Consider the following 14761-nt stretch of genomic DNA (forward strand, 5'->3'; position numbering starts at 1 on the left):
GGCCCCAAATTGGTTGTATTATCACGTTCAGCATCCATACACATTAGGAAAATAAAATCATAAACATTTATGATGACTTAAGCTTAAACAATTGACGAAACAGAAACTGTTCATCAGAAATGGGACGCCAACGCTGACGCCGACGCCGACGCCGGGGTGACAACATTAGCTCCCTCTATTCTTCGAATAAGCGAGCTAAAATATCGGTGTTCCCTTATACAGGTGTCAATACACCTTATACTATTTATTCTATTTTCTGTGAAAAGAGTAAACATTCAAAGAAAAATCAATTTAACTTTTTAAAAGAAATATGTATTAGTTGTTTTATTCTGTTAATCAAACGATCTTGGTTTGCATCTTACGTCCCATCAACCTATATCCTTTTCAGGGCATGCATGGCTTGGTTATTAAAAAGAAACCAGAAATTCTAGGAAAAACTATCGATCCGTGACCGTTTCCAGGAAATTATCCCACGTATGTCTCGTTGTTGCAAACTATACATGGCGTAAATAGATTAGAAATGTATGCACTGTTCCTCACTTTGATAATGATTAAGCGCACATTTTAAAGTGTTCATGGTGCATTCTTAGTTTTCAGAGAAATTGAAGAAGTTTATTTGTTTTTATACGGTTTTAGTTCTTCCAGTTAACAGTGAAACAACTATCTAATTTGTCTTAAAAGGCACATGAAAATCGCCAAGTCTACAAAAGCGATGTAAATTATGCTATAATATGAAAGGTTACCTTTTAGTCTTTGTTTGGAATTATCTGTACTATTTCATCACAACAATTAATATTGTCCTCGCTTATCTATGCTATTTCATCAAAACAATACATATTTTCCTCCATTTGCATTTTCAAAGCTATTTCAAGGTATTTTGATATTTTGAAATAGACCTAATTAGTTAAGGCATACCATATTAAAAAAAATTAATTGCAAGCTTAAGTCATATTTATTTTGGAAATAGAATATAGCAACAAAACGTTTCTAATGCGTAAGAGAACCATGGTGATTTCAATTTTGAAGATTAAACAGCAATATTACAATTTAAGCATAATGATCTTAATTCTGTTGTACAGTCTGAAAATTTTGAATTATAATCTTTAGGTAATTCAATGCAAAAAAAAACCCACTAAGTTTTGAAAAATTTATATAAGACCAGTCATTAATTATATAACATTTTAAACGTCATACGAGACATATTTTTTTCTGATATGCAAAAAAAAATTTTTCTGATATGAAAAAAAAAGAAAAAAAAATATACATAAACATATTCATCATTAAAATGTATGAATTAGCCAATCAGATACAGTATATGTGTCATATAAACGTCAATAATTATATAAAGCTATGTTTCTGATATTTTTCCGTTTTTCAACTATAAAGAGAGCAGGCAACATTACCGTATCTTACACATTTACAGGCAAATCATAGAAAGAAATGGAATTTGAGAAAAAAATATTGATTTCTCAAATTTATTTTATGTCCTACTTCCAAAGACTGTTGTGAGTAATTAAACATTTTCAAAGCATAATCGATTATATGGCACCAGTATATGTTTAATACAACATAACAATAGACTTTGAAATGTAGTGTATCGAAAGTATTCACAATTGACCTTACATTGATCAGTTAGTAATTAGCAACTGCAAAATTAACATAATATTTAAAATACAATGTATGCCTTAATATTCAAATACATTGTATGTTTCCCTCAGCCTTTTGTAGGCTTTGTCGGTAGAAACAAGGCATGATGATCAAAATGCACAATATCTTCTGTACTTCTGTACATAAATGCTGAACAATAAAACTGACGTTATCTTATTACTTAATCCTAATTTTAACAAAGATTAAAATACGAGTTTTCAAAATATCCAGATTTGGAAGGTATTTGAATGTAGTTGAGAGGAAACATATTGTATGCGATCCATTATAGTTCTACAAAATAAATCTGTACTTTCATGATTAAAGTGTCCCGATTTTTTCACTTTCTCTTCAGAGAACAACTGAAAATTCAAAAAGGTCCTTAATAATCACCGTTATTACCCATGATAAACTTAATGCATTCCAGTTAGATATAGACAGCGTTAAACTTAATGTATTTCTATTAACAAATAGACAGCGTTAATGTTAAGAAAATGAAAAACTCAATTTTAGAGAAAAAGGTATGTAACTTCATACCAATGCACAGAATATTTCGTACTGGTAAAGGTTACATGTGACCGTTGAAAACAACTAAGATTCACGGTGTGTGGTCTTTGGTGTAGTATATCAGCTTTCTGATTTAAATAAAACAATTTTGGTTTTATGTTTAACCTATTTATAAAATCTTCGGATAGTCTGTCTAGTTTTCTAGTTGAAATTTAAAAATTGTTTAGAATGATATAATAGTTTTCATGTCAATGACACTACTTATGATACAGATTTAAATCACAACTGTAGATATCATTCGGTCCTCTAAACACAATATTTATTGTATTTCTTTGTGATTTCTTGGCATCCAGGATATTTCAAACACATATAGTCTGTTTAGATAAGATGACAATTAAGAATAACCTTTATATACAATTGTATGTTGATGCAAATGTACAGTTACACAAATGGCATGAATGCATTCTTTTTATGAACGCATCAAGCGGGGATGATATTAGCAGAAATCTTACGACAATTTTAAAACAATCAAATTAATATCAGAAAATTCCACCGTTGCATATTACAAAGTTTTCTGCTCTCGAAGTAGGTATTGTTTCCTACGTCATTAGAATTGTGCCCAAATTATATCCTAATGCAATAAAATGTGACGTTTTGCTCACAAACAAATGAAGTAAGAATCAATACCTTCCCGATGAAGCAGATAAATCTGCAAAATGCAAATACAGAATACGCACAAATGTATCACGTCAACATTCACAAGGTTGTCTCTGATGGTTCAGCAACTATCGGCTGAACACCGTTTGTAGCGCTCGTTGTGCTGAGTCCATTTGCATGACCATTGGACATGCGCACTGTGAGGTTTTTAGGATTATTACGTAAACTACCACGTAGACTTGTGTACTCTGTGGTCCAACTGGGCAAAGCCGATTTCATTTTGAGGCACACAAGCGACCTCCACAGTCGCTTGAACTCCTGTCTAAATACTTTTCCGGTTATACAATAAATGTAGAAATTACATGCATAATGAGTTAAACCAAGCTCCTCAATGATTGTTTTGATGTACACATAGTCAAAATGTCTTTGCCAGATAGCATCAGGAGGATTTAAGTTCGCAGGTTCCCCCATTGGAAAACTATAATACAATGTCACAACGATGGTGACAGGCAAAGTGGTGAATATTTGGTAAAATGACACGGCCAGTAACATCACGGTGGTGGCCGAGTTCTTATGAGTCCGTGATTGTAACTGTGTCTTCTCAAACTTGGATAGTCGTTTCGCCTCGACGATGACGAGTATGTTGAAGACAAGAATGAGAATTGGAACAAGGAAGAATACAAGCGCTTCAACGCACCATGTCCAAATAGACCAAAAAGAGGATTCATTATTTCTCACTACTTCCGCTCTAAGACTACAGCGCCCTCCACTGTCGTAGTGCCAAAAATAACCTTGTATTCCGTTGATTAGAAACGAAAATATGAAGAGGCACGCGATGACTATTTTAGCCCTTTTCGTCGTGCAGAACTTCTCCCTTGAAAACGGATGACATATTGAAATGTATCTCTCCACAGTGAAAGCTAGAACCAACAACGGTGACAAGTATTGTGACGTCAAGAAAATGATGGGATAAAATTCACACACAAATTCCACATCCAAACACCGGATTCCCCACTTCTCATTTAGTTCATACACGATTTGCAACAAGAGGAAAACTAAATCTGCCAGAGCGAGAGCAGCAAGATAATATCCGGATGAATTTCTCATCCTTTTCTGTAGCCATATCACAAGAGCAAGGATATTTCCTGGAAATCCAACCACGTACACATATGGTGTTAGATATTTATCTATCATGGTAGCTTCCGGACAATGCTCTTTGTATATTTCCCATACCGAAGTTGGAGTCTCATTATCGCCGGCTTCCTCCGTATGGTTCAGCAGGGACGGGAAGTACGTCGAGACGTCATAGAATACAGTAGAATTATTCGTCATGCTGGCTTTCTGAAAAGACACAAAGGAATCGTAATGAGCACAATGGCAATAAATGGAAACGACTAGCATAGAAATATAAAGAGAAAGTTTAACAGACAGACAAATAGCTTTGTGGAATTCATTATACATTGTAAGTACATGTACTTCATATTTGTCGGTAATGATTTACGGGGTGTTCGAGGTTCCAAAACGACGTGAGTAAAGTACTATTTACCGTCGATTAGTCCCACCTTCCGGTGATTATGACGTCACATAAATTACGTCAAATGACGACGTCATAATCACCGGAAGCTGGGACTAATTGACGGTAAATTGTAATTTACCCGTGCCATTTTGGGATCTCGAAACCCCCGTTAACAAACCATATTTTTCCTATGATTTTTTTCAATCGGTAATCTATGACCGAGAAAGTGACATACACTTTCACTTTATCATGTACTCAAGATGGATTTTCTATGTTTTCTTGCTTAGCTACATGAACAAAAATAATATAATCTATCGTCGCTATATCGACGTTTTGTTGTTTCTTTTAAACCAAATTCCTAACCTTTGTAAACATCAAAGTCATTCTGCCACCAGAAAATAAATAAACGTATCAATTCTATGGAATATTATCTGTTGATACCAGGCTGCCTCGTAATAAACATTTTATTGGTTTTTATATGAATATATTCATCATGAATTTTAAGGTTTTTTTTATACATTTTAAAGGTTTGTTTTCATTGTGTTACTCTACACCTCAATCCTGCTGTATATACAGTTACGTCCCATTAGAACAAAATATTTGTTTTTGTGGGCCTGCTGCTTTCCTGTTATTTTAAAGATAAGTCATCAACCTAAAAAAACTACCTTTTTGATATTTTAAGAATCCGATTTCATAATTAGCCATCTTTTATCGAAAAACCTGCCGGTAATAAATATTTTTCATTTTTTTCCTTCTCGGTAGATATGTCTTTTCCTATCAGAGAATATTATATAATTCACGCACAGTTTGGTTTTCACGCTTCAATTCCTTCACCATCTGGAGCTGTTTGGTCGATTTGATCGTTATCCAATTGTATTTATAAAGATCAAATGAATTCAGGTTATTCTGGATCCAAAATAGATTGGTAATGAGATATCATTTGCAAAAATATCTTAAAATAAACCTGACATTTGTATACATCATAGATATATATGGATGGTAGCGATACAGATTTGATGGGATTAGATAAGCGAACACACACAGACACCTGGGATTTGCTTTATTTAAAAAAGATAAATATCTTTATAGAAATATAAAAGTAAATAAACATTAAATGCCAAAGTAAACATGATTTTGTGTTAAAGGAAATAGCAGTAGATAAGAGTGATAATCGTGTACATTATTTTAGTCCCATATGGCATTGTCAGTTTAAAGTTTTATTCTAAAAATGTTTTTCGAGCTTAAAATGATGTAGGTCATGAGTTTTGATGTTAAGGCATTAACAAAACAGGCCGATATAAGATAGATAGTAAATATCTATTATTAATTCACATATCACAATACAACACAGAAATTGACATACGATTTTCTTTAACCATGTACCGTGGGTGATTTACCATAATTTCAATATTTTAGAACTGTTTTTCAACAATATCTAACTTTTGTGTATTCGTTAAGCTTTTACACAGTCCTTAATGTATGTTGCTTCTTGGTCAATAAACCTTCTGCGAAGTCAACAAAGAATCTCTACTGAACCATCCATATACATCGTATTCCTAAATGAAGGCAATTTTCCTTTTTCATATCAATCGTGATTACCATCCCAGATATGATCAATAATCTTTTGTCAAACGTGAAGGTAAGAAATTGATTTTAAGGTGTAAATGCCGGATTCGTAAAACTTTCTCACCGCACAGGACTAATACTAAAGCTTCTTTACTAAACGAACGAGTGATGTTTTCAACTTGTTTTTTACTACAAAGAGAATCATCACACATTTCCGCTTTTGAGACGTCAATTATTTATCAATGGTAAAGAAATTCAGAGAGTAGAGTTTAGTTATATCCCGAGGGAATGGATTTTCATCTGACGCGCCAAATATAACTGATATTAAATTTTAATAAGTATATTGGATAGGGATATAGATAGCTACTTATCTTAAGCTGCTTTCATAGGTAGTTGGTTAGCCAGAAGTAAAGAGTTGCTGAGAATACATCCCTTATAATTATTCATTCTCTGCTATTTTTCTTTTTCGTCTATTTTCTCTATAAATGATCACGGTAGTATTAGGCGAAAAATTGTGGGATATTATCTTCTGTTGATATAAATGTGTATTATCGCTATTGGTAGGAAAAATCTTGTTCATGTCCTATGATCGAGTTTAAGCTAATAGTTCAGTATTCACATATATGTCGTAGGACCATTTTTATCGCATGCTGGTAGTAAAAGGTGTTGTATCAAATGTATTAGGTATATCTTGAAGTGAACCAGACACAAAATCAGACACAACTAGACATCACATACAAGGCTAATCTACCTGGGATGGAATAGTATTGATGTTGATATCACGCTAGGTAAGACAATGAGTAAAGAAGACTTCCAGTCGGGATTAATAAACACTTGTACTACTTAATTTGCCACGATAACAATATATTCTGAAATGAAATCAAGATTCACGAAATGGTATAAGTTTAATGCCGTGTACCGATCTGTTTGCTCAGAGGACGTTGCAATCAAAGCTGCAATTGCACTCAATGACTTTTTAAAAGTGTCACACAACAAATCTTAATGTATATGTACGACAAGTTCATACACTGGGGACACTTTTCTTTAACTATTTATCTATATTTTTTATGTTTCAGATGCATTGTGAATACCCAGAATATATTTCTAGGCTTCGTACTAACTGCATTTTGTAATTTGTTTGCTTTAGCTGCGGGTTTTGAAGTCATTTGTCGGAGGAAAATCATAAAGACCATTACATGTATATTAGCAATTGGAATATTTTATTGACCTTAATGTATAGAGAGCAATCTCAGTGATTTGTCCTGTCACATGAAACAAACAAGATTGTTCACTACATGAGCTTCTATTGGGTTCCTCGAGACCCAATAACACAACCATGACAGTACAGGTCGGTCCGTTTCTCACCTTAGCCGAAAAATAAAAATCGTCATTGGGTACTGCACCATCTTAAGTACCTTGACGAACACGCCTGGCGAATAAGTGGTCTTGCAGCTCATTTACATTCATATTCATTTATGTGATCACCTTCACTGAATTTCAGCAAATTGTGTTAATAGTCATTTTTACCGTAGCTCTCCAATCAAGCTACATACTTTTGGAACACGTGAAATGGAGGACGTGACTATTTTATTACTGTAGCAGACAGGAAGGCGTCTCATACATAACATCATATCGATTACAACTAAGTATTATATAACAGATATGCTAGGACATCTTTTATTTCGCGTAAGTATTTGAAGTTTATCCTGAATGGCTTATATACGCTCAGAGGTGCATATATTGGATAATATCTGAAGTTGTCTTAATCAATTACAGAACCAATTGGATTATATAGGTATCCTATTCATGTAATTTTAAATGTAGGTAAATTGTATACATTGTGAGTTACTTCATTGGCATATCCATTAAATTTTGTTATACAGCAAGGTCATACGATACAGTTGCCGGATAATTAACAAAGGGTGGGTGAATGGGTGAGCATGCTTTGGCAATGATCGTTTGTCAACAGATGTTCGTTTGGCAAGAGGCAAATACAAACGCCAAAGTGTACCGAGCTATCCCTATAAATTTGTAAAAGCAGCGTCATTGTTTTTGTTCAATACATTAGTTCCTTGGTATATTTGAAAACCTTACTCAATTAAGATATTTTATGGTGAAATCAATATTACCAATAACGATTAAATGGCGGTGAACCTATTCGGGACACAAAACGTTGTTTTGCAGATAAAGTTGAGAATAGACATATTAACCGATGTTCATTACTGATTGTGAGAGTTTACTTCAAATCAACAGCTATATGGTCATCGACGAGCTAAAGTCGTTCTGTGGCACAGCATCTTATCCTCGATAACCGGTAAGTGGAGGATGTATATTTACTGATGTAAACTGTAATGGTTATACCGCCTGGGTTACCGAGGATGATAGCATCTTTATTTATTTTATAGTGCTATCTCACTGTAGCATACTGCTCAAGGCAACAGCAGGATATCTGACAGGTGCTAATTGTACAGTGATATAATATTGAGGAGTACTACCAGAAGCCCAAAAGCCGATATTATAGTGTTATACCACTGAAGAATTCTGTTGAAACGACGAGCATGGCAATTTCCCAGGCTATACAAGAATGTAAAAGAACAAGTCTATCGCTCCACTCTCCTACACGCTGAAAACTTTACAACTGTCTTATCTACACCATAACACAAAATATATAAACATTTCACTCCACATATGAAACCTCCCGTACTAAATATGGGTTAGCCCTAAGCTAGTGAAAACATACTCAAAAATGTTGTATACTGGAAGGCTACATTTCAATACACAATGAGAGCATATAAAAAAGGAGTTTATTGGGCGTAAATTGATATGCTGATTACATCTGCAGGTTAGGAAAGTCTCTGTCTCACAACCCAAATAAGAAGTGACAATAGTATTTCTGGAATGTAACTCCCCAGTCAGTATTGTCTTTGGTAATTTGAATAATAGTCGGTGAATGGTCAGTCTATTGTCTTAAGGGTCAGTTAATGAACAGTATGAATTCATGGCCTTTGTCTGAACTCTTTCTAAAAATGTTGTTACTTGTAGCAGCATGCAATTTGCTGAAAACACTAACTATCTCCGGGTGTGTATGTTGCTTGACATACTTTCTTCTTCTACAATCTTCTATGAAATATTAAATTTATTAGAATCAATGTCCAGTTAACGTTATCATCTTAGGGTATGTTTATGAGGCTGCTGTATATCTGTGCTGTGTTTTAGGAGGCTGCTGTATATTCGTGCTGTGTTTAGGAGGCTGCCATACACCCGTGCTGTGTTTTAGGAGGCTGTGATGTGCTGCTGTAACCCGTGCTGTGTTTTAGGAGGCTTCTTTATACCCGTGCTGTGTTTTAGGAGGCTGCTGTATATTCGTGCGGTGTTTTAGGAGGCTGATGTATTCTTCCGTTCTAGGCTTTATATTGATTAAAAAAGTTAATTGTCTACAACACATAAGTAACGACCAAATGGCTTCCCTATCCCTTAAGACATTCAGTATTCTCAAAACGTTTTTTCTTTAAAGGATGTTAAATTGGCATTTGGTATTGTTTAAAGCCATTTGCACTGCGGTATTTGTGTAATAACGCAATTCAAATATCACGGCAAATTACCACTGTCCATAACGCCTAAACAGTACACCAAGATGCAATCTCGACGCCATCTTAGAATTTTTACAATAATCTTTACTGCAGAACAAATATTACCAAAGCAACGAAATAGAGCTCCGGCTATATAAGGTAAGTAAACTATAGACTGATAATGTTTTTGTCTTTATTTGTGTTTGTACAAAGAATGTGTCCACCCACTCCTGGTCTATAAGAGGGTGCCACAGTCACAGACACGATAGAAAATCAAATCACTGATATTCAGATATACCAGTAAATTCCATGTATTACGTAATAGTACATAGGGACATGGTCACTTCCGCCTAATACCACTAGTACAGGACATGTAAAACTAATAACCCACAATAGACTTTGGGGAAATAACACTCGATTTCGGAGTTCTCCGCAGTCTGTTGTCTAGTTGCAGTGAATTATGTACTAATCAATATTCAATTACATAACGGAATCTCTCTTCTGAAGAACTTAACTTTGATTTCCTCTCCATTCCCCCAATTTGTCTACAGCGATGCACGATGTCTTTGATATTGTGAACCTTAAAACCACCATCAATCGCCATGATAGGAAATGGAATGTACGCATGAGCATTATGAGGGAATGGGCGTTGAAAGATGTGCAATACTGCATAAAGAATGAAAATATCCCACTGGCTACAATATGGTGGGTTTAATAAGTAAGTGTTGACATCATTTTAATATTGAAATACATATTTATTTTCAATACGACTTTTTCATGTTTTCATGCCTTGCCTTGCTCTTTTTCGGGCCGATATTATTCCACGATTTATAGCCATTTATGAGGCGACTAATTTTCGCGATTTCCACTTGCTCGCAAAATACGTAGAAATTAATCACACTCGAAAACATGCAACAAAATTATGTGTCGGCATAAGATCAATAACTTCCTTTATTCTTTGTCGTTGTTTGAATGTATCCATTAACATCAAATTTATTAAATAATAATAATAATTAATATTTTTATGGAATTTTCCGGGAGTAAGGGTAGGGGTATGCATGATATGGCTGTGTTACAACCAGAAATACTGATAAATCATTAAATTTCCGGAAGTGTGGACAGGGGTTGGGCTGGTGTTACAACCAGACATTCTGATAAACCATTAAATTTCCGGGAGTGTGGGCAGGGGTTTGGCTGGTGTTACAACCAGATATATCGATAAACCATCAAATTTCTGGGAGTGTGGACAGGGGTTTGACTGGTGTTACAACCAGACATACCGATAAGCCATTAAATTTGCGGGAGTGTTGACAGGGGTTTGACTGGTGTTACAACCAGACATACCGATAAGCCATTAAATTTGCGGGAGTGTTGGCAGGGGTTCGGCTTGTGTTACAACCAGATATTCTGATAAACCATTAATTTTCCGGGTGCGTGGGCAGGGGTTGGGTTGGTGTGACAACCGAACATACCGGACAAATCCTTGCAATTTACAGCAGCTGTTTCCCGTTCTCACGGAAGTTTGGAAATTTGAAAAACAAAGGACATAAATCTGTTTTAATTACACACGGAAATTGATTCTAAAAAGCTAAAATTTATTCAAAACTGCTTGTTAACTTGTCAAGAAGTATTGGAAACACAGGTGTCCAGCTATTCAAATGAACTTTTTTAAATTTGCTAATGGGATTTAAAAACGGTCCCTTTAAAACATCTAATGATGATTTATCTCATTCATTAGAAAAAACGAAGTAATTTGTAGCACAGCCTTTCCCAACTGTAATAAACAACAAAGAAAATTAATATAATTACGTAATAACCTAACATTTTACGTAAAGTGTTTTAAAAAAAATCAAATTTAAATTATCTAAATTATAAAGAAATGAACAAGGAAATACATGTGTAGGACCATTTGTCACGTATGGTGAGGCGTCTTTTATTTAACTTAAAGCAAGTTAAGTCAAAATCTCAACATAGGGCGATAAACTGAGCAGGGGTGTTAAAAAAGAAAACAAATCATCAATGACTTTTTATAAGACGATCGTTCGATAATCAATACATTATGTATATCTATGTTGAAATACTTTTTCATAAGACTAATCTATATTGACCTAATTTTTTGGTATAACATACTTCGTAAATGGAAATAACCGGGTCACATTTTACTGACAAGTGAAAAACAGTCGTCTCACTCCCTTTATGCTGAGCATGCACGTGAAGAAAAGTTGCCAGTGTACCGTCGTGATACGAAGGAATGAATAATAGCACATATTGTAGTAACATATTTAAATAACATGTAAAATATAAACATGATGCAATGACAAATTCTTCAAAGAGAAAAGAAATCATCATAAGTGACTGCATGGTCTACTCTATATCATTGCATGATATGAAGTTTTATGTTACATTACCATAAAGCATGATACCACAAACACAGCATTAGCATTGGAGTAGGAAGGATTGTGCCTTATGGTGAGGATTGTGCCTTATGGTGAGGATTGTGCCTTATGGTGAGATGCCATGTTTTGCCTTATGGTATCCATCAAAGTGCAGCTTATTGATGTGTCAACACTTTTCGTATATTATTTTCCCAATTAGGAACATTATGTGATTCAAAACATTTCGTCACCAATATCATAAATAGAAAATAAATCAACAACACAATCATTGAATATTTATTAATGAAATGAAATCGCGTTAAAAATTTAAGGCAATTTTATACAAAAAGCATCACATCAGATAGCATTATCAAATTCATTGAATTGTATGAAAGAAATAACACCAAGTAACTACAAAAATACGTAACTCTTCTCAAGAATGAAAATGAAGTAAAACTGCTTAAAACAGATACCACTTACCAGGCTGTTCAAATTTCCCATTTTGACGCGAATGAATTTATCACAAATCACAAACAGTAATCCAGGTTGGTTATGTGAGCACGAGAGCACGTGTTGTATCCCTTATTGCTGTGAAAGTGTCTCTAGTGACTATCGTTTTGCTGAAACATACTTTCCAACGCGTGGCTATTGGACGCTATACACAATGAATTGGTAAAGCCAGAATGGAATTAACGATTGAACATGGTAACCAATAGTCTATTACAATGAATAGTCGTGTATGTATTTACATGTGCCATCTAGAGTGTAGCATTTAATTCTGCATTAATCAAGGGCCCTATACCTAAATGTATTGGAGATAATCTCATATGGAGTTTGTACGAGTCCCTGAGGATCTTAATTAACCAATTGTAGTCACGAGAGGCCTTGGTTAGGACTCAAAGCTAACCACGTTACAAGCTATTTCCGTTTTGTCTAGTCTAGAGCTACACGAGAACGTGTGTCCAGTATTGCTGTTTAATCGTGGATCAACAACTGGACACAGACAAATGACAGTTTGACCTTCAGAACAACAAAACACAGTACTATCATACCATTATAAGCAATAGAAATTTGTTGCAAATGAATATAGCGAATCCGGATTACAATGCAGCATGAAGAAGTGCAGCAACCTTCAATAAGAAGGAGGCTCAAAAGGTCGCTCACCCTACCATCTCATCACCATATTATCCCAAACTATCTCATACGTTTATTTTTTGAAGACAAATCTCCCTCTCAGTTTTCTTTTGAAAGACTTTTCGTCTAAGATTGAGCGTTACACCAGTAGATTTCAACAACAAAACCCAGTACTATCATACTCTTATAAGCAAAAGTCATATGTTGTAAGTAAATATCATGAAACTGAATAGTCACCACAAGATCCTTCGCATTCCCTATCACCACATCATCTCAATCCCGTTTTCTTTTTGAAGCCATTTCCCCCTCTCGTGTCAGTTTCCTTTGTAAACAACAATGGAGTCTTTGCTCTACACAGGAATGTTTCAGAGAGACATCTTCATTAGTACACAAAGGTAAAACTATTCCTATCCAACATCAATACATATTATAAAGTCATTCCCAATAAAAAAAATGTCAATGCATTTTCATTAAAACAAAGCAATGTTTGGAGTTAAAATAAACATTGACGATATCACGACGTAGAATTGCGTGTTAATCTTGACTGCGAACTCTTCACCCCGGACCAATTACACCTTGTCTGAAATAACGAGATAGGGATACTCTGATGATCCCTAACTTTCGATTTTATTGCCGAACAAAATCATTCCGCATGATCATGGTCGTCACAAAGCAAGAATTAATGACTTTGTGAAATGTTTTTCCATTTCAAGCTGAAATGTTAACATTATTCATCAATGAATTCGGGACGGCGTTTATTTTAGTAGCTTGCAAATTGCGATTTGGTTTTTCCAGATAAAGATGTTTTCAACATGATAAAAAAATTCGGTTAATAGCAAATTTCGGTTAATTGAAGTAATTTAAAGTGAACCTGTTATACTTATCATCCTAAGTGTACAAAACATACCTAAACAGATTAGTTAAAAGTGATTTATTGATAATAATACAATGTGTTAGAACACTTTTAATTTACCTTGCTATCCATGTGGCCTAAAGTTTGATCAGAGTGCTAGATAAGGTGACGTAAATATGTAAATATAGACAACAGAGAACTCCAGCTAGTCCCATAGAAATGATAGATATATGTGTGTATAAAAACTGGGCGTCATCAGAGATAAATCAAAGATGACGGCTCTCTGATAGGTTCACTATCGTTTGACAAAGTTATGGTGTAGATATTGAATATTATCATTTCAAAATGTACGCTTTGTCGAATAAATTCTGATTTAATACCTGATGATACCAGTAAAACAATCTATCATTTGGGATAGGACGACTTGACTGGTGTCAGCATTGAAGAGTTACATATATTGTAGACTACCAAGGAAAGACAAGCACGCTACGTTTTATCCTTTTTCTTTAATGACTTCCATATTAGCTTTTGTCGGTGAGTGTTAAAAGTGTCAGCGAATAGCATGTTTTTAGACCTTTAACCAAAGTAAGTAATACTCCGTTAAACGATATGAAATCAAATGTAACTATTACTTCATATGAACATAGCCCAATCAAACGAAATATAAATAGATAGTTACAGATACATGGATAGCTATTAAAATACTTATCAAAGTATTTAAATGAATAATCTTTATTTGCACATTGCGAGATATCTGCCATTGTGGGGAGGCATTGATTGAAACGTCATTTTTCGTGATAAAAACGTGAGAAATACGTCGTTTTCTCTGACAAAAATAATGTTGTGATGGTAAATACGTGACATCACAATCCATGAAACAAAAAGCAGGGGGCGGATTAATTTTCAGTATGAAAATATGGGATACGATTAATATATAACA

At 34.5% G+C, this 14761-nt stretch overlaps 1 protein-coding gene across 2 annotated transcripts in view; it reads right to left on the reverse strand.

Annotated features, from left to right (window-relative positions):
• Positions 1 to 1233: 1233 nt before the first annotated feature.
• Positions 1234 to 14761, reverse strand: part of LOC138333520 (probable G-protein coupled receptor 139) — a 48797-nt gene continuing 35269 nt past the window's right edge. For both annotated transcript variants that reach the window (XM_069281950.1, XM_069281949.1), the window contains exon 2: positions 1234 to 4149. In XM_069281950.1, coding sequence (XP_069138051.1) covers positions 2908 to 4140 — 1233 coding nt within the window. In that variant the 5' untranslated portion in view covers positions 4141 to 4149 and the 3' untranslated portion in view covers positions 1234 to 2907. The remainder of the gene's footprint in view (positions 4150 to 14761) is intronic.

The sequence above is a fragment of the Argopecten irradians genome, chromosome 10 (assembly GCF_041381155.1).
Source record: "Argopecten irradians isolate NY chromosome 10, Ai_NY, whole genome shotgun sequence".
NCBI classification, from domain to species: domain Eukaryota; kingdom Metazoa; phylum Mollusca; class Bivalvia; order Pectinida; family Pectinidae; genus Argopecten; species Argopecten irradians.